The sequence below is a fragment of the Crocuta crocuta genome, unplaced genomic scaffold (genome assembly GCF_008692635.1).
Source record: "Crocuta crocuta isolate KB4526 unplaced genomic scaffold, BGI_CrCroc_1.0 scaffold197, whole genome shotgun sequence".
Taxonomy (NCBI): Eukaryota; Metazoa; Chordata; class Mammalia; order Carnivora; family Hyaenidae; genus Crocuta; species Crocuta crocuta.
The window spans coordinates 6,198,790-6,224,025 of record NW_027532002.1 but is presented as its reverse complement, the minus strand read 5'-3'; the positions used below and the strand labels follow the sequence as shown (position 1 = coordinate 6,224,025).

Sequence of the window (25,236 nt, the reverse complement as noted above, 5' to 3'; positions counted from 1 at the left end):
TGCACCACACCCCAGGGCCCCAGCCCCTGCAGTGTCTCTGAAGGGAGTCAGGCAGGCCTCCAGGCTGAATCCATTCTAAAAACCCCAGACTCGGCAATTAGAAATAGCGTTTTCAGTANTATCATGGTGTCTAATCGGCACATGGCCGCCATGATGGTCGGTGTCTGACCTGTTCTGCTAGCTGGGTTCTCAGCAGCCCCCTCAGCCTTCATCCAGTTCAGTTATCCCCCAACGACTCCCGGGCTGGGAGAGAACTCCCCTCCTCAAGACAGGGAGAGAGAGACAGAAGCTTCTGTGTGAGTGCCAGGGCCACAAAGGCAAGCCAGGCCTTATTCCTTTTGGAGGAGGGGCACGGGTTCTTCTTCCTGGGGTAGAACACGTCCCGAGGAGGTGAGCCGAGGGTGAGAAAGCCCTGCATGAAAACTCAACATTATGAAGACACCACTCTTTTCCCTTAGATCTGCTAAGAGGGCACCCAGCCATCTCTGTCAGCAGACGGTGAGACTCGAGGACTAAAACAAAAGCCTACGAGGAGCCTCGGCAAAACCTTGGATGCATCAAATCCCAACACTGCACAGACCTCAGTATCTACAGCTGTGAAGTGAGCAGACCGTCAACCTGTGGGGCAGTACTGAGGAGGAAGAGAATATTCCAGGTAAAACACTTGGTCGGTGAGCACCTTTCCTCCGAGAAGCTTGGCACTAACTCTGTACCATGTCCTCAGCCCTTCCATGAAGACACCATGACCAACTCACTTCCCTGGTCCTCAGGGCAGGCATTTGAGCTCAGGTCTCATTCTTCTAATGTCCGATAAAAACAATCCTACATGTGCATCAGGTCTCTTCATAGTGTATTTACAGTAAGTAAAATGGCGGCCCACCAGGCAGCTCATGCCCTACAAAACTGTAAGAGCTGCCCAGGGAAGCTCGTGCCTGTCATCAAGGCAGCAGGGTCCTCTGAGACTCCGAGAGGGACGAATGGCTGTAGCGCGCCTCCCAGGGCCTACACCCTGTACACAGAAGCGGCCTCTCAGAAGCAGACAATCCGCTTCTCATCCTCGAAGACTTTGGCCTCCTCCGGGTTTATCAAGTTTCCATTTAGGCTGTCAGGGAGAAACAAAGAACACAAAACATTAGCAATTTGTCTGAGCCTTCCCAGCATGCATTTGCAACACACTGCTGTTCTTCACGTGGCCCTGAAGTTATAGAACGTGCTCTATTCAGACACTTGTCTGGTAATAGGACTCCCTTCCAGCTATCGTCACTCTAGGAAGCGTGTCTCACTAAAGCCACCAGTAGCCACTATGGACCTGAACCTAATGCCATTTCTCAGGCCTTGTCTGTCCCATCCTTCACAGGCATTTGGGTGTCCTGCCCCTGCCTCCTTGACCCACCACATTGGCTTGGCTTGATTTTATCCTCTCTGGTTCTCCCGTGTGTGCCGCTCCATCTCCGTCTCCTCTCCCATGTTCTCCTACACGTGGGCTCTGAATACTGGATTTCCTCTAGGCAGGAGGGCGGGAGGGGGCTTGGCCCTTTTCCCCAGCTGACCTCATCCCTGTGTGAGCAGACCTGCAGCCCAGACCCCCTCCATGCGGCTCCACTTACTTCACATCTTCACTTGGATGCCTCCCAGACTCAAGGTGGCCACGCCTGCCCAGGGACCCTAGCTCAGTGCCCGGTACCACTCTTCATCCACCTGTGCAAGTCAGTGACCTGGGGGTCAGCCTGGACCCCTCCTTCCCCCTCATCTTCCTAGTCCATCCATCACGAAGTTCTATCTTATTCCCTAAACATCCCCCGAGTGCCTCCCTGGAACCTTCCATAGCTTCGCCACCACCATGGTGGTCTGAGCGCCGTCACCTCTTCTCTGGATCACTGCAGTGTCCCCCCGACTGGTCCCTTTACGTGTACTCTTCTGGCCTCTTCAAATCCATTTGCCTGGGGAGCCACGATGGTCTTCACAGTGCAAATCTGGTCATATCCCTCTTTGCTTCAAACCCCTCCATGGCTTTCCATTGCTTTTAGGATACAGACCCGGATACGTAACATGACCCGCAGATCTCTTCTGGTCTAGTCTACCCTCTCCCCTCTCTCCGCTGCCCCTTCTTCTACACCGTCTGAACCCCAGGGCACACCGATATCTTGCTGTTCTTCAGGGACACTGTGCTCCTTCCTGCCTCAGAGCCTTTGCATATGCTATTCCCTCTACCTGGAACACCTTTCCTCCCACCTCAGCTAACTCCTGTTCGTTCTTCAGGGCTCAGCTTACATGCACTTCCTTAGGGAGAAGTTCCCTGAAACCTCACATGTGTGAGGTATTCTTCTGAACTTTCCCCTTTATCTCACTCATGATTACTTGAGTGATTGTTTTCTTTACCGGGTGTCTTCCTCATTAGGTGGGGAACCCATGAGGCCAGGTCCATTTTGTTCACCGCTGGATGGTGCTGGCACATGGCCGGCACTCAAGCACTTTGTTAGCCCATGATGATGTGGCGCTGATCCCTGGGGACACAGCAGTGACGACTGTTTACAAACAACAAAAAAACCCCAAGAAACAACAAAAAACCCGACAGGCCCATAGTGGTGTCACTTGGGTCAAGGACTCAAGTCAGTAAACCAGGACTTAGCTCCTAACCTCGATGCGGCCCCGGCTCCTCAGGAATACCAGCTTTAGCCAGTCAGCACGGCCAGGAAATGCACTGGGAGACCCACCCCTCCTGCTCCCCTTAGCAGGGCAGCCTTGCCTAAATGACACGTTCCTGGCTAATAAATTCCCTTTCTGAAATGCCCTCTGTGCCTTTAAAAAAGCTTTTTCAGCTGGACTCCCCTTCACTTGCTAGACAGGATGCTGTTGGATCCATGAACCGTTTTATCAAGGAAATTCACATTTCCTCAGCTGGATTTTGCTGAATAGACTTGGTGGCAGTGTTGGGATCTGAAGTGAACTTCTGCCGGCATTCGGGGCAAGGAGACACAGGGGCAGGGTGCCCTGCCAACGCTTCTGAGTTCAAGGTCAGCCTCGCCGTTTCAGGATATGTCTGGGGTGCCGCCGGTGAGTCCTCTCCATTCGCACTCCCCTCTTTGCACTGGAGCTACTGGCCCAACAGGTCTTCCATTCCAGGGCTGACTGGTCAGCACAGACTGACAGTGGCTGTGTGTGTGGGGAGCGCCACTCCTTAGCCCTTGGGTCAGCCCGCCAGTTCACACTGGAATTCCTCCCCAGCTTCCATATGCAGTCCATCCAGAGGTAGAACATCTACCCCCGTTTACTGGGGTTTGCTGGTTTAGTCCTTTCCCCGTTTCCAGTCTGCAGTCTCCGTAGTGGAGACCACTGGGTGAGCGATTGCTGGGAATGGCTGGTGCAATACACAGCCTTCTCTCCGCCAGCCCCGTCCCCGGTAACATGTTTTGGTTACTGCTGGTATGTGAGGTGCACGTTTGTCATGTTTTGTGTGAACAAAGTCTTAGCCAACGGGATCCTTAAATTGTACAGAGTCAAACATGCTACCTTCCAGTCCACCTGCCCTCTTTCTGTCTGAACACGATAGTGCTGGGAGCTGTGAATATCTCTAGAAATGGCGAAATTTTACTAAAAACCACCTAGAGGTACAATGGCCACCATGGGGACCATTCCCATTAGATGACAGCATTTAGGAAGCGCATCTGAGAGCACAGCGTTCCTGAATTAAACCGCATGGGATACCTGAGTAAACTGGTGAGCAGAAGTCCTGAAAGGTTGCAAAATTCTAAAAGCGATTTCATTAAAAGACTAAATGTTACACCACAAATATTAGTAATAGTAGGGTCTTTGCATCTGCGTGTTTGTATGCATGTTATAAACATGAGATACTGTCCTGCCTCTGGATGGTACTGCTAAAATTTTTTTTTTAATGTTTTATTTATTTCTAGGAGAGAGAGAGAGACAGCGTGAGCAGGGGAGGGTCAGAGAGAGAGGGAGTCACAGACTGAAACAGGCTCCAGGCTCTGAGCTGGCAGTTAGCACAGAGCCCGACGCGGGGCTTGAACCCACGAACCGCGAGATCGTGACCTAAGCGAAAGTCGGACGCTTAACCGACTAAGCCACCCAGGCGCCCCGGTACTGCTAAAATTTGTACAAGACTCTAGTTAGTTGGTTTTGTAGGGGCCAAGGATAGGCTGCTCCAAAATGTGCCACTCTGGCATACTGAAAACTTTTTTGTAATGTTTTTATTTTTGAGAGAGAGAGAGAGAGAGAATGAACAGAATCCGAAGCAGGCTCCAGGCTCTGAGCTGTCAGCACAGAGCCCAGTGAGGGGCTAGAACTCGTTGTGAACGGTGAGATCATGACCTGAGCTGAAGTCAGATGCCTAACGGACTGAGCCACCCAGGTGCCCCACGGCATACTGATTAAGTAAAACTTATTTAAGAGACAGCCTGTGCAGGAAGGGCACTGAGACCCTCCTCTGCCCCCCGAAAGCAGGAAATAAATCTCCCATCTGAAAGACACCCTCCCTTTACCAGGGAGGTAAAGAGACATTCTTATCACCAGAGATAGGAAATTTAGAGGCAAGAAAGCTATATAGACACCCCTTATTAATTTTTACTAATATGTATCACACCCCAAATTCTGCTGAAAATTCCTTACTAATTGGAACTCCCAAAGTTAAGCTTTCTCTGTCCTGGAGACTTTTTTTAATGTGTATTTATTTTTGAGAGAGAGAGAACAAGCAGGGGAGGGGCAGAGAGAGACAGACACAATCCAAAGCAGGCTACAGGCTCTAAGCTGTTGGCACAGAGCCCCACGTGGGGCACGAACCCGTGAACCATGTGATCATGACCTTAGCCGAAGTGAGTCACTTAACCTACTGAGCCACCCAGGCGCCCCTGCCAATGCTTCATGGATTCATTTATTGGCTCTTTGACTAAAAAGTATAAAAACTGCCTTGGCCATTTCTTTAAGTCTCAATTTCATTATTGGTCCACTGGGCACTCGTAATAAAACTGTGTGGTTTTTTCCTCTGGTTAATGTTATATGCAAATGTAACTCTTAGTCCAGCTGGAAGACCTTGAATAGTAGAAGAAGAATTTTTCCTTCCCTGCGGTTGGCATCATCGGCAGGATACGAACTCACGGGACAGGTGCTCGCCCAGTGTTGCTACAGCCGAGATCCTGGAACATCTGATGCACCGCCGGCGGAAGGTGAGACTTCTGACCGTGTCGGCCTCCTGGCACCTCTGTCTGCGGGGTCTGGTGGAATGAGAGTGCTAAGAATCTTCCTTCTCCAAATTTAGTTAGCAGGGGAAAATGCTGTAGAAGCAGTTCCTTGGGTTTAGCAACTTCTGGTAAAAACGTGGTAGGATGCTCTTTGGTTACCCACCGTTTCCTCCCAGAGATGGTCAGTGTTTTCTCTTGTCTATGTCTTTTGTGTCGAGTGTCATGGAAAGGAATGCTCACGGGACAGAATGGAGGGGAAGGCCCTGTAAACCCGCCCCCAGGCCCGGCCTCACAGGCTGGTGAGGGCCCGGTTCGCAAAAGACCAGTGTCCGTTTAGACAGACTTTGCTGCGGGGAGCGCGTGCGCACGAGGTGCAGGCTGTTGCTGGGAAACCTCTTAGAAGCCAAAGCTACAAACCTGGTGGTCGCAGGTCAAGCACCTAAGAGCTGTTAGAGGGCCTGGCATCTAACTCAAGGAGCCCCCATCAGGAGAAGCTGGTCATGGGATGTGTTAGATTGACACTGTGTGTCACCCGCCGACCTCGAGAAAAATGTCCACGTGGCGAGGGATGCTGTAAAACAGCACACAGTCCCCCCGCCTCAAGGTACAGCCCTCCTGCATATTCGTCTGGCCCCCAGAGACCCAAGGCATAGGCAGCGCTGTTAATGTGCATATACGAGATTTTTGCTTTTATCTTGTTCTGTGGCCGAAGAGCTGGGCCTTGTGACCAGTGAGAACATGGTCTCTGGTTTCTGTCACGTGGAGGGCGTACTTACCAGGGTGCACTGTGGTAGCCAGTCCCACACACCAGGGATGCAGATACACGGTTACAAGCAGCACGCGCTGTCGAGCCGTGCCGCCTCCCAGGAAAGTTGGTCATAAGAGGTCGGGCCCCTAAGGGCCTCGGCCGCGTGCTTGTCAGTGCCGGGAAATCACACTCCACTAGCGGCTGCGTGTCACAGGTGAGCCTGGAGGTGTGTCACATTTGTGTGCTTTCTCAGCCTAGTCCTGGAAGTAAACTTTTGGCTAATGGGGGCTGCCTTAGCTCTACCCTGTCCAGGAACACTTCTCTGGAGTTTCCAGTCAGGCCACTAAAAGGCTCATGGTTTTGAGTTGCTACTGAAATTAGTAAGATCCTATTTGTGATGGCCAGACACTAGATCCTTTAAATTGGCCATTTGAGAAAAAAAAAAAAATCTTTATGAAAAGCTCTCCATTGTCTTAGAGCAGGTAGCCTTAGGGACTCCCTTGACAACATAAAAGAACAAAAATTAGACCTAAGACAGATAAATGTCTACCTCTGATGAAAGTTCCCCTTCTTAACGTCCAGCCCAACCTCTAGGTTCAAAGCATACAGGCTGCTCTTGTCACTGCTGAAAGCCAGGAAGTGACTTTAACAAAAGCACCAAGCACCCAGGACGACACAGGAAGGCTTAGTTTACTGTAATCAACTTCTGTCAGCCTTAGACATTTTTTTAAAAAATATTTTTATTTATTTCTAGGAGAGAGAGAGAGACAGCGTGAGCAGGGGAGGGTCAGAGAGAGAGGGAGATACAGACTCCGAAATAGGCTCCAGGCTCTGAGCTGGCAGTCAGCACAGAGCCCGATGCGAGGCTTGAACCCATGAACCGTGAGATCATGACCTAAGCGAAAGTCGGACGGTTAACCAACTAAGCCACCCGGGCGCCCCAGCCTTAGACATTTTTGTATGAGCAGCTTTGTGGGTGTACCCCTCGGCCCTGCCTCAGTTCAGGCCCCCCCCAAACAGTAGCAAATCTTTTGTAAAGCCCTTCTTCCTCTGCTTTCAGAAGATCTTACCAAATTGAGAGAAACATGAAAAAGATTTGACTATTCACCAATCTCCCCTTCACAGACGAAAGAGAGGATGGATAAAATTTCTGCTCGGCCCTCTGACAAATGATCAGAGGAAGGCTCGTGCTCACAGGCTAATAGAAGCCAAGGTTGACACGTTTAATCTTGAAGAAAGCTTTTGGTAAAATGCTTTGTACAGACAGTACCATTCTTTTCATTCCCATGAATCCCCCTGATATAAAGAAGCAAGTTTAGGGGCACCTGGGTGGCTCAGTCGGTGAAGCCTCTGACTCTTGGTTTCACCTCAGGCCCTGATCTCACAGTTTATGAGTTCAAGCCCCACATTGGACTCTGCTGACAGCATGGAGCCTGATTGGGATTATGAGAGAGTATATATAAAATATACATAAAATACATAAAATATATTTATCTCTCTTGAAAAATACATAAAAATAATTTTTTTAAAAAAAGCAAATTTAGTTAAAAAGGTGGGCCTGTCTCGTGATATTCAAGCTAGAATCCAGTTCTTTGGAATCTGTCTTTGTCTTAAAATCTCTACAAAACCAGAAGTGCAACACTGCAAACAAGTCAAAACCCACCTGTCTTTTTATTTTTTTTAATGTCTATTTATTTTTGAGAGAGAGAGAATGTGAGAGAGCATGAGTTGGAGGGGCAGAGAGAGAAGGAGACACAGAATCTGAAGCAGACTCCAGCCTCTGAGCTGTGAGCACAGAGCCTGACATGGGGCTCGAACCCATGAACCATGAGATCATGACCTGAGCTGAAGTCAGAGGCTTACCCGGCTGAGCCACCCAGGCGCCCCAAAACCCACCTGTCTTTACTAATCTCCAAACCTCTCTGGCTCCTCTCAGAATTTTTGTGATCATCATCAAAGGTCAGGATACAGGGATAAAATTGCCACGTACTTAAGGAAAGAAGAGTAAATTTTTTTCCCAAATGAATCAAGCATTTTATTTAATTATAACCAAGTACTCATGTATTCTCTCCTTAAATGCTACATTTAGGCACAAGTAATATTCAGGCCCATATTGAAAATACTGCCCTGACAGTTTCCAGAACATTATTCACCATTTGGGACCCAAGCTGTTGAGACTTTGAATTATTTTTTTAACATTTATTTATTATCAACAGAGAGAAATAGAGCATGAGGAGGGGAGGGGCAGAGAGAAGGGGAGACATAGAATCTGAAGCAGGCTCCAGGCTCTGAGCTGTCAGCACAGAGCCCAACGCAGAGCCCAAACCCACAAAGTGTGAGATCATGACCTGAGCCGAAGTCAGAAGCTTAGACAGAAAACCTTGATTCTGCCTGTGTTTACTGAAAGTCAAATTACTTTCATGATATCTCTGTTGCAAAATCTGTCAGAAAAAAAAACAGAGTAATGGTTGAGTCTGTCTATGAAGTTTTATGGGTAGTCTGCATATAATTGTTAAGAACAAGTAAATTAAATAAATGTAAATAAGATTTAAAAAAGGTTTGTGAGTAAACTTTTAAATAGCTTCCAAAATGTTAAAGTTTTGCTAAGTTACGTAGTAAGTTAAATTCACTCAATACCTAGATCATTTCCAGGTAAGAAAAAAAACATTAAGTATTAACATACATTTATCCATTTTTCTCTTTAGTTTCTCTGTATAAGACAAATTCAGATATGTTAGCAAAACCTGTTTTGTGCTATTGTACTATGAAAAAATACATTTATAATTATGAAATGTATTCATAAATTTGCCAGTCTAGGGGATGCCTGACTGGCTCAATCAATGGACGATGCGACTCTTGATCTCAGGGTTGTGAGTTCAAGCCCCATGATGGGCATAGAGGTTACTTTAAAAAATTACAGGGGTGCCTGGGTAGCTCAGTCGGTTAAGTGTTCGGCTTCAGCTCAGGTTATAATCTCACCATCCATGGGTTTAAGCCCGGCATCAGGCTCTGTGCTGACAGCTCGGAGCCTGCTTCAGATTCTGTGTCTCCCTCTCTCTCTGCCCCTACTCACTTGTGCCCTGTCTCTCTCTCAAAAATAAACATTTTCTTAAAAGGCCATCTGGGATCCCAACTAAAAGTGTCCTGTTGGTCACAGTCGAGAGCCTCGTGGTGATTAGGTATTCTGGAAACATCACCAGAGAACAAAAGCTCGAGCCCCACTGGAAAGGATCTTACAACGTGCTCCTGACCAGGGACACTGCTGCACAACCAGAAGGCACTGAGCCTTGAGTACACGACACACGGCTCAAGAAGGCTCCTCCTGAGCCCTGGTCCCAGGGTGCTGGAGACCCACAAATCAAACTGACAAGGAAAAGAAATAGCCACCCCCAAGGTAGATGGCTTCTGCTCAAGACACCCCATCAAGACTTCATACATGAACTGAACGTGACACGAGTTCTCCTCCTTTCCTTCTGACACCGGCTAGGAAAGGTAACGCCCTTATCTTTATTTCCCAGGTCATTGCTGGGGGTGCTGGGGGCAGGGGGGGACCCTCTGGACTTTATAGCAACCTTTTATTTCAGGACAGGAGAAAATCTAACTTTTATCATTGGTCACCTCCTGTGAATTTACACCATGAACTGGAAAGGACCTACCAGGAGGCTTTCATGATTCAGGACTCTCCGTTCGGCAGACCCCTACTTCTCTGTTTAGGGATAAATATGGACGAAGCTATGATCAGGGACTTCTTAATTCTTGAAAATCTTGCCCCATCACCACTAAGACCATAACTGCCCAACAATGATCCTTAGACTCAATGGCCAATGTTGTTTTTGAGAATAGAGTAGAATAGCCCTTGAGTGTGGTTCAGCTGAGCAAGGAGGTGCCCCCTGGATTAACACTCATGGGAAAGCTGCAACTCGATTGCATCAAATACCAAAACAAGGCACTTGCCTTAAGGTGGCTCCTTCCACTGGGTCTTTCTTTGATTTATCTGATTTTGATGCCTTTGGATCTTAGAGACCATGGCTTCAAAGTACCCTCACACACTGGGGACGACCCTGCTTATCATAATCATACGAATCTCCCTGGTGCGTTATATTTTCTTAAACACTTTAAATGCATGTCTGAAGCCACCAACCACCAAGCAAATGGTCTCCCTCAGACTGGACTGTCAAAAAAGGTACAAAAAGGACAAGTGACTTAACAGAATGTAAAGCAAAAACATCATGACCTAAGAATGCCACACACAGGATCAACAAAGGCTTCGAGAACTACAGAGCAGTAGCTGAGAGTGGCGCTAACGCTCTCAACTGTGATCACAGCTCTCAGTTAAGCCGAGTCTGGGCAGAAAGGGGGCCATCGTTCCACAGGCCCCAAAATAGCATCACTTAGGTCAAGGCCCCAAGTCAATAAACCAGTTAAATCAATTAAACCAATTAAATCAGCTAATACCTAACTACAACCGAACTTTAACACCCCAGGAATGAATGGAGCCTTTAATCAGTCAGCATAGAATTTCCTGGTCAGTCCTAGGAAATTTCCTGTCAGACCTTCCTGCTTCCCCTAGGAGGGCAACCTTGCTTACAACAGTGCACTCCCTGCTAAGAAATTCTTCCTTGTTGATGCCCTCTGCCTTTAAGAACCTTTCTCTTGTTTGGCTCAGCAGAGCTCCCCAGGACCTTCCGGATGGGATGCCGCCCAACTCATGAACTGTTTAATAAAGCCCATCAGATCTTCACATTTACTCAGTTGAATTTTGTTTTTGTTTTTTAACACCATGACCCAGGCCCCATCCTCGAAGAGCTCACAGTCTGGAGCAGACAGCCTCCCGGGACGCTATGCCAGCGATGATATGATAGATGCCGGGCAATGTCAGGCCACTGAACTCCCTGCCTCGGAAGCAGAACTCCCTGCGGGGCATCAGACTGCAAGCTCTCTTGGGACCAAGATGAGGTAGAAATCCGCGTTGGCACAAACAACGAGTCCCTGTGCCACTGGCAACAGAGCTGCTCCCTCAGCCCTCAGCCCTGGGCGGGGCCTACGCGACAGGACTTCACAGAGCCCGGTTCCGTGACGTCACACACATATGACAAGACAGCGACTGACCTGAAGACGCTCCCAGGTCAGCAGTTGAGCCCTCCCTCTTGCCCTCTCTGAACAGACGGGGTAGCACACCTTCGAGCTAAAGACACCTGGGCCTGTCAGGGGCCCTGTGTGGCAAGAGCGGTCGCTTCGAGACAACAAACGCACATTCTCCAGCTTGACGGAGGTAAAGCAGCTGCGTGTTCTCACAACCGTCCTCATCGGCCTCTGAGCCAAGCGGAAGCCGACTTTCGTCTGCAAACTTCTGCAGCCCAGCCTGTCCCTCCCCCCTCTGCCTGCTGCTCTCGAACCACAGAATCAGAAAGAACCCATGTGCTTCTAGGGAAGGGGCCATGGGCAGGAGGGGGGCCGCCGATGAACGCAAACCTAAGTTCCATCTGCCCCCACATGCCTTCCGGACTCGGGAGCGGCCCGGCGTCCTCTGTCAGCCTCTCACCTAGGACAGCGTCTTCCACGTTTTTCCAGGCATGACCCAAATGAGAGTTACATTTTACATCGTGAGCTGGCCGTCCATGCAGGCACACATATCCACATCTGACGCAAGATTAGAAAATAATACTTCGGGCCGTGCACAGCGACTGCTGCTCGATTCCGTTTTCCAAATAATGCTGGTTGCAACCCGCCAGAAGGATTTTATGATCCACTAACGAGTTTCAAAGCAAAGTTTAAAAAACACTGTTCTGGGAGCCCAGGTCGAGGAGCTGTAGCTGGATGTACGTATTTTGGCTGGGAAATTCTCCCTCCGCCCACACACACACCATGAGGAAATAAAGTAGTTAATGAGTAATTACCCCCTGAGCTGAGGATTTGAGTTCACGGGGAGAGTGTGAACCCCTCCTGTGGTCTGTGGCCCCCGCCAGACACACATGACACTCTGGAGCACCAGGGAGCCTGCTCAGCGCCCCCTGTTCGCCTAACCGTCATATCCCCGGCCACCGCTGCACCTGTCACCGATGGGAACTCCCCCTACCCTGCCCACACAGGCCTGGACCCACGGGGAGGGGGGGAGTATACATGTCCCTCGAGGCCATGACGAAGTGGAATGGGGCTCAGCGTTGTAGAAGCAAACAATGTGGCTCCCTCCCATGAGCATAAGCAACTCCTCCAAGCAGAAATAGGCAGAAAGAGCCCAGGTCAGCACAAATCCAGCACACCAGTGTCTCCTCAAGCCCGGCAAAGCCCCCAAGAAAGAGAAGGGACCCCAGACTCCAGCTAGCACATCCACGTCTCAGCCTCCCAAGTCCCCGCGTGATTCGCTTCTAGTGCGAGCCCTTTCCTGGGCCATCTGCCCCAGGCATAGCAGGGAGGTGGAGGAGGGCAGGGGGTAGGCAAGGGGAGCCCCAGCCACAGAGCCAAGCCGTGTGGACCAGATTCCGGCTTCTCCTCTTAGGTGGCGCCTCGGGCAAGGTTTCCTTCACTGCCCCGGGGCCTCAGTTTCTACCTCTGTGAAATGGAAATACTACCCAGCTATAATATAGGACTACTGGAAACATGAGGAATAAATGTAGAGCATGCTCTACACTGTGGCTGGCACCCAGTCCGGGTGCTGAGTAAACGGTCCCTGTTACCATTAGTATGACAAGTGGCAGACGTGTCTTACCAGATCTCCATTATGCCAGTGTTCCTCTGTAAAGCATCTGCCAGCTGAGCAATCCCCTTGGCTGTGATCTGGTTCTGGATAAGCCTGAAAGAAGAACATATCTTGAATCAGATACATAATACTGGATTAAATGTGCACCCTCTGTTGGCGGGGTGCGGGGGGGAGGGAATGAGATGGGGTCCAGGGGAGCCCTGTGTCCCCGCGATGTTTAATCTGGCAGAGGCTGTCCAGATCAGATCTATCAGAATAAAGGACATCTCTTAAGATGTTTAATCTTTTGGCATATTTCTAGAGTGAGCCTAATCTATCTGTGCACTCACACGTAGATCATTTAATACCTGAACACAAGTGTGTATGTGTGGTTATTTTTCTCAAAGATGTTGGGAGGCTACCAGTCCAAACAATAAATTCGGAGAAACACCCGGGAGACAGCAATCTGGTGGCTCCTTCCAGCTGGCTAGGGAAAGGCGAGGCGGTTTTTAAAGTTAAGTAGCTGCCAACTGGCCGGTCTCTTCTCTGGGGAAACAAAGGCTTCTAAGAACACACTGTGTCCTCTCCAACATCTGCAGGGAGGGAAGAGAACGATTCTCCTGCTTCCACTCATGGGTCTCAGTGGGAAAGTGTCGATAATGAGGCCTCTAAGAGCGCACCCCCATTATGTCAGGTAGCAGCGATCCAAATGAAACCAAGGTTTCCAGCAGAGCTGGGGAGCCCGGGCGATCTCTGAAGTGCTCCCCTGAGGAGCTATGCTTTCAACCCAAGAAATTCACCCAAGGCAGTGATGTGTCCACTCCTCACTCCTGGCTGTTGGTAGAATAAAAGCCCACTGCTCAACTTGACCTTAAGAAGTCCTGGCCAGCGCAGGACTTCCAGCCCAGGAAGATAGGGCTGTGCTGTCGTGACTGAGATTACAGAAGTTAGGCAAGAAGGGGCCAACCCCATGAAGAAGCAGTCAGCGCAGTGGTTCAAAGCTCCCTTCCTACACACACACACACACCCTACTTCTCAGCCACAATCCTTGAAGAAATAAGCTTACACTATCTATGCCTCAGTTGCCTGATCTGTAAAATAGGAGTAACTGAGGTTTCAGCGGGAGGGTGGGCATGCAGGAAGTAGTCCTCACAGTCTCTGCCACGGGGGGCACCCAATGGCAGGGAGTTCCCGTCACCATTACTGCCCAAGCACACGGGACTGTGGCTGTGCTGTGGAGGGGCTCCAATCTCCCAGCCACATGTCCCAAAGTGGGGCCGCCGGGCTCCGCGGCAGAGGTGATGGCCCCCTGGTAAGCACAACCACAACGTAACTCAGACAGTTTTGCAAAAGGAGTGAAGATAGAAGCTGGAAGTGGGCAGAGAACTGTGCATTCAGCTAAACTCTGCTGCTTCCCAGTCACCTCCTTCATGGTTGCTACTACCGGCCCCACCTACGCTTTGCTGGGTGAGCTGCTTCCAGCCAAGGCCTGGCAAGAGGCCAGGCAGGAAGGGAGCCAACAAGAGTGATAGTGCTCAGGCACACATGTCCCCTGGGGCCACCTTCACAGGGGCCGGTGTGGTCTGGGCACTCACGAAGCAGCCACGACTCGCTCTCCAGCCCTGGTCTAGCTCTGTTCTCCCTGCAGGATCTGGCCGGGCCCCAAGGGAAAGAGATAGAAGGAAGTCTACAGGCCAGAAAAACAACAGCAAAACAGCCATAAAAGTAGCACAGTCTGGCCGTTTTTACAGAAATTGACAAGGTGATCCCAAATTCATACAGAAGCACAAGGGACCCAGAATAGCCCAAACAACCTTGAGAAAGAACAGAGCTGGAAGACTCACTCACACTTCCTGATTTCAAAACTTACCGCACAGTTGCAACAATCAGGACAGTGTGATCCTGGCGTAAGGATAAACAAACGGATCAATGAACTAGAATAGAACGTCCAGAAATACACCCATACATTTATGGTCAATTGATTTTTGGCAAAAGTGTCAGGGCCATTTGCAAGGGAAAGATGGTCTCTTCCACAAGGAAATGCTGGAACAGCTCGGCAGCCACGTGCCAAAGAGTGATTTTGGACCCTAAGCCTCCTACCACACACAACAGTTCACTCCAGAAATTAACATTTAGGATCAAAGACCTCAATGCAAGAGCAAAACGGTAACACTTAAAAGGAAAACTAAGGTGTCAGTCTTTGACCTTGGATTACACAACAGTTTCTTAGTAAGATACCTAAAGCACAAACAACTGAAGTAAAAATAAATTGGACTTCCATCAAAATGAAAAATGTTTGTGTTTAAAGGTCACTAATGGGAAAGTGAAAAACGCCACAGAGGAAATACTTGCAAATTATCTATCTAGTAAACGACTAGTACACAGAATATATAAAGAACTCCAACAACTCAGCAATAAAAAGGCAGATAACTCAGGCTGGTTCGGTCAGTTAAGTATCTGACTCTTGATCTTTGGCTCAGGTCATGATCTCACAGTTTGTGGGTTTGAGACCCGTGTCAGGCTCTGCACTGACAGTGCCCCAGCCTGCTTGGGATTCTCTGCCCCTCCTCTGCTCACACACGCATGCCTGCCCTCTTCCCCTCTCTCTCAAAATAAATAAACTTTAAAAAAAAGGCAAGCAAGCAAAATTAAAAACGCGCAAAAGATGTGGAGACATTTCTCCGAGGGAGACACACAAAGGCTAAGAGGCACATGAAAAGATGCCCAATGTTAGTCATCAGGGAAATGCAAATCAAAACCACCATGAGATACCACTTCACACCTACTAGGATGGCAAGATTCAAAAAGATGGACAATACTGAGTGCTGGTGAGGATGTGAAGAAACGGGAACCTTCCTACATAACTGGTGGGAACATAAAGTTAGAGCAGCCACTCTGGAAAACGCTTTGGCAGGTCCTCAAAAAGTTCCACACAGAGTGGCCATATGACCCAGCAATTCTATTCCTAAGTGTATACCCAAGAGAAACGAAAACATGTCCACACACGAACACGCACATGAATGTAAAAGGCAGTATTATTCATAACAATCAACAAGTAGACACAACCCAACGTCTATCAATTGATGAACGGACAAAATGTGGAATATACATAGAGCGGAGTTATCAGCCATACAGAGCAATGAAGTTCTGACATGTTCTAGAATGTAGATGGGCCTTGAAAACCCACGTAAACGAAAGGACACAGACAAAAAGTCACACGTTGTAGGATTCCATTTCTAGGAAATGCCCAGAATAGGCAAATCCATAGAGACAAAAAGGAGATCAGAGACTGGGGAAGAGGATGGTGAGGTTAATGCATACTGGTGTATTCCCAGGGGGGCTGGTGGGAAGGTAAAACTGTCCTACAATTAGATCGTGGTGATGGCTACACAACTTAAAAAAATAATTTTTCTTGGGACACACGGCTGGCACAGTTGGTTAAGTATCTGACTTCAGCTCAGGTTATGATCTCCTGGTTCGTGAGTTTGAGCCCCACATTAGGCTCTCTGCTGTCAGTGCAGAGTCCACTTCAGATCTTCTGTCCCTGTCTCCTTCTGCCCCTCCCTCACTCTCACTCACGCGCTCTCTCTCAAAAATAAGTAAACTTTAAAATATATGAAAGAGAGAGAAACATATTACTGAGAGAGAGTGTTTACACAAATGCAAGCATGAGCTAGGGAAGGGCAGAGAGAGAGGGAGAGAATCCACACAGGCTCCATGGGACAGCGTAGAGCCCGACATGGGGCTCAATCTCACAAAATTGGGAGATTGTGACCTGAGCTGAAATCAAGAGCTGGGGGCTCAACTGACTGAGCCACCCGGGCACCCCTCAAAAAACATTTTTCTTTTAATTTTATTTTTAATTTAAAAATTATTTATTTTTGAGAGAGAGTGCAAGCAGGGGAGGGACAGAGAGACACACACACACAGAATCTTGAAGCATGCTCCAGGCTCCGAGCTGTCAGCATAGAGCCTGACACGGGGCTCAAACCCACGAACCGTGAGATCAGGACCTGAGCCAAAGTCAGATGCTTAACCAACTGAGCCACCCAGGCACCCCTTAAGATTTTATTTTTAAGTACTCTTTATGCCTAACATGGGGCTCAAACTTACAAAGCCAGGATCAAGAGTCACGTGCTCTATTGACTGAGCCAGCCAGGCGCCCCATCTCAAAAAATATTTTTTTAAAGTAGAACAGGAGAACTACAGGCCAAAATGCTTTAGGAAACTAGATGCAAAAATTGTCAACAAGATACTAGCAAATCAAATTCAACAGTACGTTAAAAGAATTATCCACCATGGTCAAGTGGGATTCATTCCTGGGCTGCAGGGCTGGTTCAATATTCACAAGTTAATCAAGGTGATATAACATATTAATAAAAGAGAGGATAAAAACCATATGATTCTGTCAATAGATGCAGAAAAGTATTTAACAAAATATAGCATCCTTTCTTGGTAAAAACCCTCAAGAAAGTTGAGACGGAAGGAACATACATTAACATCATAAAAGCCATATACAAAAGGCCCCCAGCTAATATCATCCTAAACGGGGAAGAACTGAGAGCTTTCCCCCTGAGATCAGGAACATGACAGGGATGTCCACTCTCACCGCTGTTGTTCAACATAGTGTTGGAAGTCCTGGGCAAGACACCCAGATGGCCAACAGACACAGGAAAAGATGCTCGACATCACTTATCATCAGGGAAATACAAATCAAAATCACAATGAGATACCACCTCACACCAGTCAGAGTGGCTAAAATTAACAACTCGGGAAACAACAGATGTTGGCGAGGATGCGGAGAAAGGGGAGCCCTCTTGTGCTGTTGAGAGTGCCAACTGGGGCAGCCACTCTGGAAAATAGTGTGGCGGTTCCTCAAAAAATAAAAATAGAACTCCCCTACAACACAGCAATTGCACTACTAGGAATTTATCCAAAGGCTACAAAAATGATGATTCAAAGGGGCACAATCAACAATAGCCAAATTATGGAAAGAATCCAAATGTCCGCTGACTGATGAATGGATAAAGAAGGTGTGGTACATATAAAAAATGGAATACTACTCAGCAATGAAAAAGAATAAACTCTTGCCATTTATAACGATGTGGATGCAACTGGAGGGTATTATGCTAAGTGAAATAACTCAGAGAAAGACAGATATATGATTTCAGTCATCTGTGGAATTTAAGAAACACAACAGATGAACATAGAGGAAGGGAAGGAAAAATAAGATAAAAACAGAGAGGAAGGCAAACCATAAGAGACTCTTAAATACAGAGAACAAATGAGGATTGCTGGAAAGGGTAGGGTTGGGAGGTGGGTTAAATGAGTGACAGGCATTAAGGAGGGCACTTGTAATGAGCACTGGGTGTTGTATGTGATGAAGCACTGAATTCTACTCCTGAAACCTATATTGCACTGTATGCTAACTAACTAGAATTAAAAAAAACATCAACAAAAAACCTTGAAAAGAAAAGTAAGTGATAAATAAAAGTAGCACAGCCTGAAATCCTGAGGTTCTCCGAGTTACCATAAATGCTTCAACGTCTGGTTGACTTTCAACATCTCTGCCAGGCTTTCTGCCACTTCATCGTCGAGTTCATTTTTGGTGAGCCTAGAAAAGAAAGTGAGTGTTTACTCAGGAGAGCCCTGCCTGGCACACATTTTTAAATGAGTTCTCAGAAGTGGGAGCCCAGCCCAGATCTCTCTAGCTTCTGCTGCTAATCGCTTGCTGAACTGAGTAAACAGCCAGGCCCCAAGCCCAGCCTCTGAGCCTCGCAGACTATAAGTAGGGCTCATTTCTAGGGCAAACCCTGTCCCCAAGCTCCTACTTCTTAGTCCTTCTGCCACAGAGGAGCCCATGCTGCCTCCCCGTCTTTGCTGCGCACTCAGATCTCACAGAGGCTAGGGGCCAAGGCCCACCTCCCAGGCTTCCTCCAGCCCTCCAGCTTCAAGGCTGCCTGAACACTGCCAACAGCGTGTTACCGAAGTCTGTCATACGAAGACCTAGAAGAGTCTGCCAACTGCATGTTAAAATATGCTCGACGCTTTGCTCTGAGGCCAGTTGCGAAGGACCCAAGTTCAGTGAGTCAAGGTTCAGGAAGTCTCTCGGTTGTTCCTAAAACCAGCAGTGGTCTGGATAAAGCACAGGGGACTAGAAGCCCCTGACTATAAAAAGGATTGGACCCTGTCATACCAGTGGATGAAAGAATAAGGAAGAAGAATGACATAGAACATTAAGCAGTCATTCCTCAAAGGGGAATTTGGTAGCGTCTCGCTGAATTTTAAACATGTTATACTTTGAGTCAACGACCACACTTGATGACCCTTCTGTATGCAAAGATGTACACACAAGGTGATCGACACATGCAGTACGGTCGCAGGGTAGCGGGTATACTGTGAAGAGTGAACACGTGAGCATCAGCAAAGGCTACTGGGAAACGAAACAGCAAACATCCGTTCAGTGGGTCATTGGGCAGCCCTCAGAGGGAACGAGGAGTAGAGAGAACAAGGCAGAAGTACACATTACTTAGAGTGCTCTGGAGCCCAAAATGCCGGCTGCACGTCGTTTACTAGCATGACAACCTCAGGCAGGTGGCTTATGTTCTCTGGGCCTGAGTTTTCTCACCAAAGAAGTAAGGGTCCACGGTCACAGTACGGACATTATGGGGTGGCTGTAGGGGTGAGTTAACACATAAAAAAGCCTGAGAATAATGCGTGGCGTACAGTCAGCACTCGAGAAGTGCTGGGTATTGGCATTATTGTTATCCATGTAGAGTAGGGGCTCTCAGTGGGTGTTTTCCCCTCCAGGGGACATTTGTCAACATCTGGAGGCATTTTTGATCATCACCTATGGGGGGGTGGGGCACTGCTAATGGGAATATGCCCGAGATTCTACTAAACACTCTATACTGAACAGGACAGCCTCTCACAAGAAAAATGATTTGGACCAAAATGTCAACAGGGCTGAGATGGAGAAATCCTGACATAAAAGGCCATGTAAACTACGGACAATACGTGATTAAGATATTTTTTAAAGTCACTTGCTAAGTGCTATTCTATTTTGTAAGAAGAGGGATACACATTCAAGCATGCATTCAAGTGCTAGAAGGCTAGAAGAGAAAGAGTGTATCTGGAAAACACAAGGGAGGAAGTACTTTCACTTCCTACTTTTTGACTTCCTTACCTTTTTTTTTTTTTTAAGTATTACTTTTTAAAATATTTTTAAGGATCTTTTTTAAAGGAAAAGAATTGAAAATGCAATTTAATGGCCGGCAGGGCTAGTATCAGAATTCTCAAAATGATGACACTGTCATGATGAACCAACTTAGCCGATAGCTCACGTGCATGGAGCCCAAATACAGCTCCCTCCCTTGTAAGGGATTTATGATACAGGCAAGCAAAGAAAGTGCAAAGAAATAGAGTAAGTGACAAAAAGAAAAACAAAACCAAAAAAAGCACTGTCGGAAGGCAGCATACACCAAAGGAGTACAGAGAGGGGTGAGGAACGTGGGCTTCTGGGGACAGGTGACAGGTGGGCTGGGACATGAAGGCCAAATCGTGACGTGGCCACCTGGGGAAGGAGGAAGGGGCATGAAGAAGAAGGCAGTTTAGGAGGAGGCAGGGAGAAAAGTTTGAGCCAAGTGCATGAGAGTTGGACCTGCAAGGCACATCCGAGGGTGTTCTGAGCATAATCCTGCCAGAATGGCCTGCCTTCAGGGTTTCCTGAGCCTGGGGCTGGCGAGGGACCCTGAGCCTGGGGCCCCCTCCCCGTTCCGTACACCTGTTTGTGCTTTTAGGCATGGCTGCTTTCTATTCTAGGAAGGAATTAAATTATCAACCCCACACTGAAGAAAGGCCTAGAGCCTCTTCAATGAAAAGGCGGCTTTTCAGTTAGGATTCCAGCCTGTGCAGTCTTTGGAATAGCCCCTGAGCAACCCAGCCTTTCAAAATGACTTTGGTCATTACCAGAATATTCTCAGAGAGGTGTTCTGCTGCAGGGCCTGGGCGAGGCTCTTCCCTCCTTCGGTAGAGATGCCGTTGAATGCAAGACTAGGAAGGAAAACACATGGGGTCAATTATTAGAGACACGCCTACACTCGGCATTGGCTTCAGCAACCGAAACACCTGGAAGATACTGCTGGGAGGGGCTCCTTCCCAGGCTGACTTGAGGCCCGAAGCAGAAGGGCTTGGCCTTGCCAGCTGCTGCCCAGGCTTTGTGCCCCAAGCGGGAGGACAGGCACAGACTGGCCAAGAAGAGGCCAGACAGGACACGGAACATCAGCGAGACCTGGTCACAGGCAGACCAGGGGCTGGCAAGGCTCTGCTTCGGGTGGCTGACATTTTCAAGGGGCCCATCGATGAGACCTGGCGAAGCTTCCTCTGTTCTCCTAAAGAAGACAGTCTGCTACTCCCCCCCCCACCCCCTTCTTGGACTCTTTCTCCATGTTAGGAAGGACCCCAGCAATGGGGACATGTCCAGGGCTCCGCGATTTGGCCCGAGGCCTCCAGGAAGGCCAGGGACGAGTACGTCTTTACAGGCATGAAGGCTCCCCCTCTGTCTCAGCACCGTCCTGTGAATGAGTAAAGGACAGCGCCCCTTGTCTGGACTTCAAAATTCCTCACAACTTCCCCACTTGAAGAGGCCTGGGGAGATGGCTGATAGATCTTTCCCCCCTGTGGCCACGTCCTAGGTCTTCATCTGGGTGGTGGTCACACCGGTGTGTACGTACGTCAAGTCGCCAAGCTGAATGCATAATGCCTGTCTCACGTGTCAATAAAAACGCTGTGAAAAAATCACACACACGCACACACAAACACCTTCTCTGTGAGGAAAGCCAACCACCCTTGGCTCCTCCCTGGCAAACCATGAGGTACACGGAGTGACCAGGCAGGACCCAGGGGACAGCGGGTCTCAGAAGGCGGCACTCACCTCAGGTTGGTCAGGCTGGGGTGGTTCCTCAGAGCCTCTGCAAAGGCCTTTGCTCCTTCGTCACCGATTCTGTTGCCCCACATCCTGAGGGCAGAGGCAAGACAGTGGACGTTAGCCCGCGCTCACCACTTACTTTTTGCTGGTGGCCACGCCCGGCTGTACGCTCACAGGCGATGTCTCTGCTTTGTCCCTGGAGCCATGGCCTGGAGAAGATTCCCACACCAGCCCCTTAGGGAGCTGCTCTCCGTTTTCAACTCAAAGGGACAGTAAGGGTAAGAGCAGCAGAAGCCTTGGGAACAGAAGCCNAACCTGAGCCCAAGGCCATCCCAGATGCCCCCGCAGAGGATACAGGTTTGCAGCAGCCTAAAAGGGAGGCCTGTGGAGGTGCCAACTCCCAGCATCCATTTGACTCTGTGCAGGGTCCGAGACATTGGTGAAGACACAGTCAGTCTTCCAAGAAGCAAAGAAAGATCAGGAAGAATCCTCAGTAACCTCACCAGCCATGCTGCTTTTCTGAGAAAAGGACGCTACTACAGGGTGCTGGTGGGCCCATGCGGTCTGCTGGGGGTGGGGGGGAGGAGGGGGGAGCTGCAAATAACAAAGCCCAATCCCCTCCCTCCCCACGGCGGATAATCTGCAAAGGGTCTGCATGGCAGGATGCTGGGGTCCAGAGCCAGACCACTGGCCTCCCATTAAAACTGGATTTGGGGCACCTGGGTGGCTCAGTCGGTTAAGCATCCAACTTCAGGTCAGGTCATGATCTCACGGTTCATGAGTTCAAGCCCTGCGTCGGGCTCTGTGCTGACAGCTCCGAGCCTGCTTTGGATCCTGTGTCTCCCTGTCTCTCCGTCCCTCCCTCGCTCATGCTCTGTTGCTCTCAAAACTAAATAAACATAAAAAAAAATAAACTGGATTTTCATCTGGATTTAAGGTTCACTCGGGTGAATTATATAAGCTCTTGGATCTTTGTCTTCTCATCTATAAAATGGGGTTAATAAGAACATTCCCCCTAGAGTTGTGAGGATTAAGTTACCATATGCAAAGCCCTCAGAAGAGCACCTGGCCTAAGGAAGGCGACAGCTCTTTTTATTAGGCCGAGGGCACTATCTGCCCAGCCCGTGCGCAGCGGACCTGGGGCTGCCTGGGCAACATGCATTGTGACCTGCCACCATCCCTTCTGGGGATGCTAAAGCTCTGGAACAAATTCTCAGTGTTTTGTATAGAAGGGATTAGGAGGAACTTAACTGAGGACCATGGGGGAGAAGAAGGGGGGAAATGGTGGGGGGAAGGGAGAGAAGCAAACCATGAGAGACTCTTGAATGCTGACAAAAACTGAGGACTGATGGATGTGGGGGGGAGGGGGGTGATGGGCATGGAGGAGGGCACTTGTGGGGATGAGCACTGGGTGTTATATGGAAACCAACATGACAATAAACTATTAAAAAATTAAATTAAATTAAAAAAAAGAAGAAAGTATGTGTACAGGAGCATGTTGAGAAAGGGGAATCTCTTACCCTGCTGGTGGGGATGCAAGCTTGTGCGGTCACTGTGGAGAACAGTCTGGAGGTTCCTCAAAAAGGTAAAAACAGAACTACCCTATGACCCAGCAACTGCGTTACTAGGTATTTACCCAAAGAATACAAAAATACAGATTCCAGAGGGCACAAGCACCCCAATGTTTACAGCAGTGCTGTCAACACTAGCCAAAGTACGGAAAGAGTCCAAATATCCATCAACGGATAAACAAATAAAGAAGATGTAGTGTATGTATATAATAGAGTATTACTGTGCCATACAAAAGAATGAAATCTTGCCACTTATGACGATCTGAATGGAGCTAGAATGTACTATGCTAAGAAAACTAAGGGGAAGTCAGAGGTGGCTTAGTTAGGTGAGCGTTCAACCCCTGATTTCAGCTCAGGTCATGAGCTCACAGTTTGTGGGTTCCCATGCTGGGCTCTGCTGCTTACAGTACACAGCCTGCTTGGGATTCTGTCTCTCCCTTTCTCTGCCCCTCNGAGGAGGGCACTTGTGGGGATGAGCACTGGGTGTTATATGGAAACCAACTTGACAATAAACTATTTGAAAAATAAATAAGTTTTAATATATAAAAGAAAAGAAAACAGGCACTGGTTGTAATGAGCACTAGGTGTTCTATGTAAGTGATGAATCACTACATTCTACTCCTGAAACTAATATTTACACTCTATGTTAACTAACTGGAATTTAAGTAAAAACGCGAACTACAAAAAAAAGGTATGCGTACTATACAATTGAACAGTGTCACATTTTTAACGAAGGGGGAAATGACTGACGTTATGAGATTAGGCGAAAAGGAATAAAATTCTGTATGTCTAGTCTGACCTCTGTTTAAAAAAATAGTGGAGAACACACCCTGCATGCGAGAACAAGAAAGCTAAACCGACCTCAAAAGGTGAGAGTATTTCTGAGATGATTTGGATTCTCTTTTTCGTATTCTTCACAGTTTACAGATCAAGTTATCGGTGTTTCTTTTATAATCAGATAAAAAATTATAACAATAAAAAAAAAGCTTTAAAAAGCCTCTGGAGTCAGAGCCATGAGAGGCCACCTCATACCTGCTAGGGTGGTTACCATCAAAAAGAAAATAACAAGTGCTGGGGAGGACACGGAAAGCACTGATGGTGGGAGAGAGTGTGGTGGGCCCTCAAAAAATTAAAGAGAGAATTACCAGGGGCACCTGGGTGGCTCAGTCGATTAAGCGTCCCACTTCAGCTCAGGTCATGATCTCATGGTTTGTGGGTCCAAGCCCCGAGTCGGGCTCTGTGCTGACAGCTCAGAGCCTAGAGCCTGCTTTGAATCCTGTGTCTCCCTCTCTCTCTCTCTGCCCCTCTCCCAATCATTCTCTGTCTCTCTCTCTCAAAAATAAGTAAACATTAAAAAATTTTTAAAAATAGAATGGCCAACTGATCCAACAACTCCACTTCTGGGATATAGCCCCCCTACCCAAAATGGAAGAGACATTTCTATGCCTACATTCATAGCAGCGCTACTCATGATAGCTAAATGTGGAAGCCACCCAAGTGACCAGACAAATGGACAAGTTGTGGCACATACATCCAGCGGACTGGTACTCAGCCTTAAAAAGGAAGGACATTCCAACACATGCTACAACATGGATGAAACTTGAGGACACTGGGCTGAGCGAAGGAAGCCGGTGACAAAGAGACACATACTGTATGACTCCACTTAGGTGACATGTGCTAGGCAGTCAAATTCATAGAGATGGACAGCAGAAGGGTGGTGGCCAGGGGCTGGAGGAAGGGAGAATGGAGAGTTATTGTTTAATGGGTAGAGTTGCTTTTTTGCAAGGTGGAAAGAGCTCTGGCGATGGATGGTGGGGGCAGTTGCACAGCTATGAGTGTATGTAACGTCCCTGCACCGTACACCTAAAAATAGTTAAGATGGTAACTCTTACATTATATGTATTTTATCACAATGTAAAAAAAAAAAACAAAAACTGAAAACAAAACAAAAGGCCCCAGGGGCGCCTGGGTGGCTCAAGTGGTTAAGCATCAGACTTCAGCTCAGGTCATGATCTCACAGTCAATGTGTCCAAGCCCTACATCGGGCTCACTGCCGTCAGCACAGAGCCTGCCTGGGATCCTCTGTCCCCCCGTCTCTCTGCCCCTCGCGCTCCTCCACC

At 48.3% G+C, this 25,236-nt stretch overlaps 1 protein-coding gene across 3 annotated transcripts in view; it reads right to left on the bottom strand.

The window, feature by feature from the left end:
• Positions 1-126: 126 nt before the first annotated feature.
• NOD1 (nucleotide binding oligomerization domain containing 1) overlaps positions 127-25,236 on the bottom strand; it is a 64,870-nt gene continuing 39,760 nt past the window's right edge. For 2 of the 3 annotated variants that reach the window (XM_077775413.1, XM_077775415.1), the window contains 5 exons: positions 21,552-21,635; positions 20,588-20,671; positions 18,150-18,233; positions 12,650-12,733; positions 127-1,102 (listed from right to left, as the gene is read on the bottom strand). In XM_077775413.1, the coding sequence (XP_077631539.1) occupies positions 1,030-1,102; positions 12,650-12,733; positions 18,150-18,233; positions 20,588-20,671; positions 21,552-21,635 (409 nt within the window). In that variant the 3' untranslated portion in view covers positions 127-1,029. The other variant, XM_077775414.1, reaches the window with a different exon arrangement.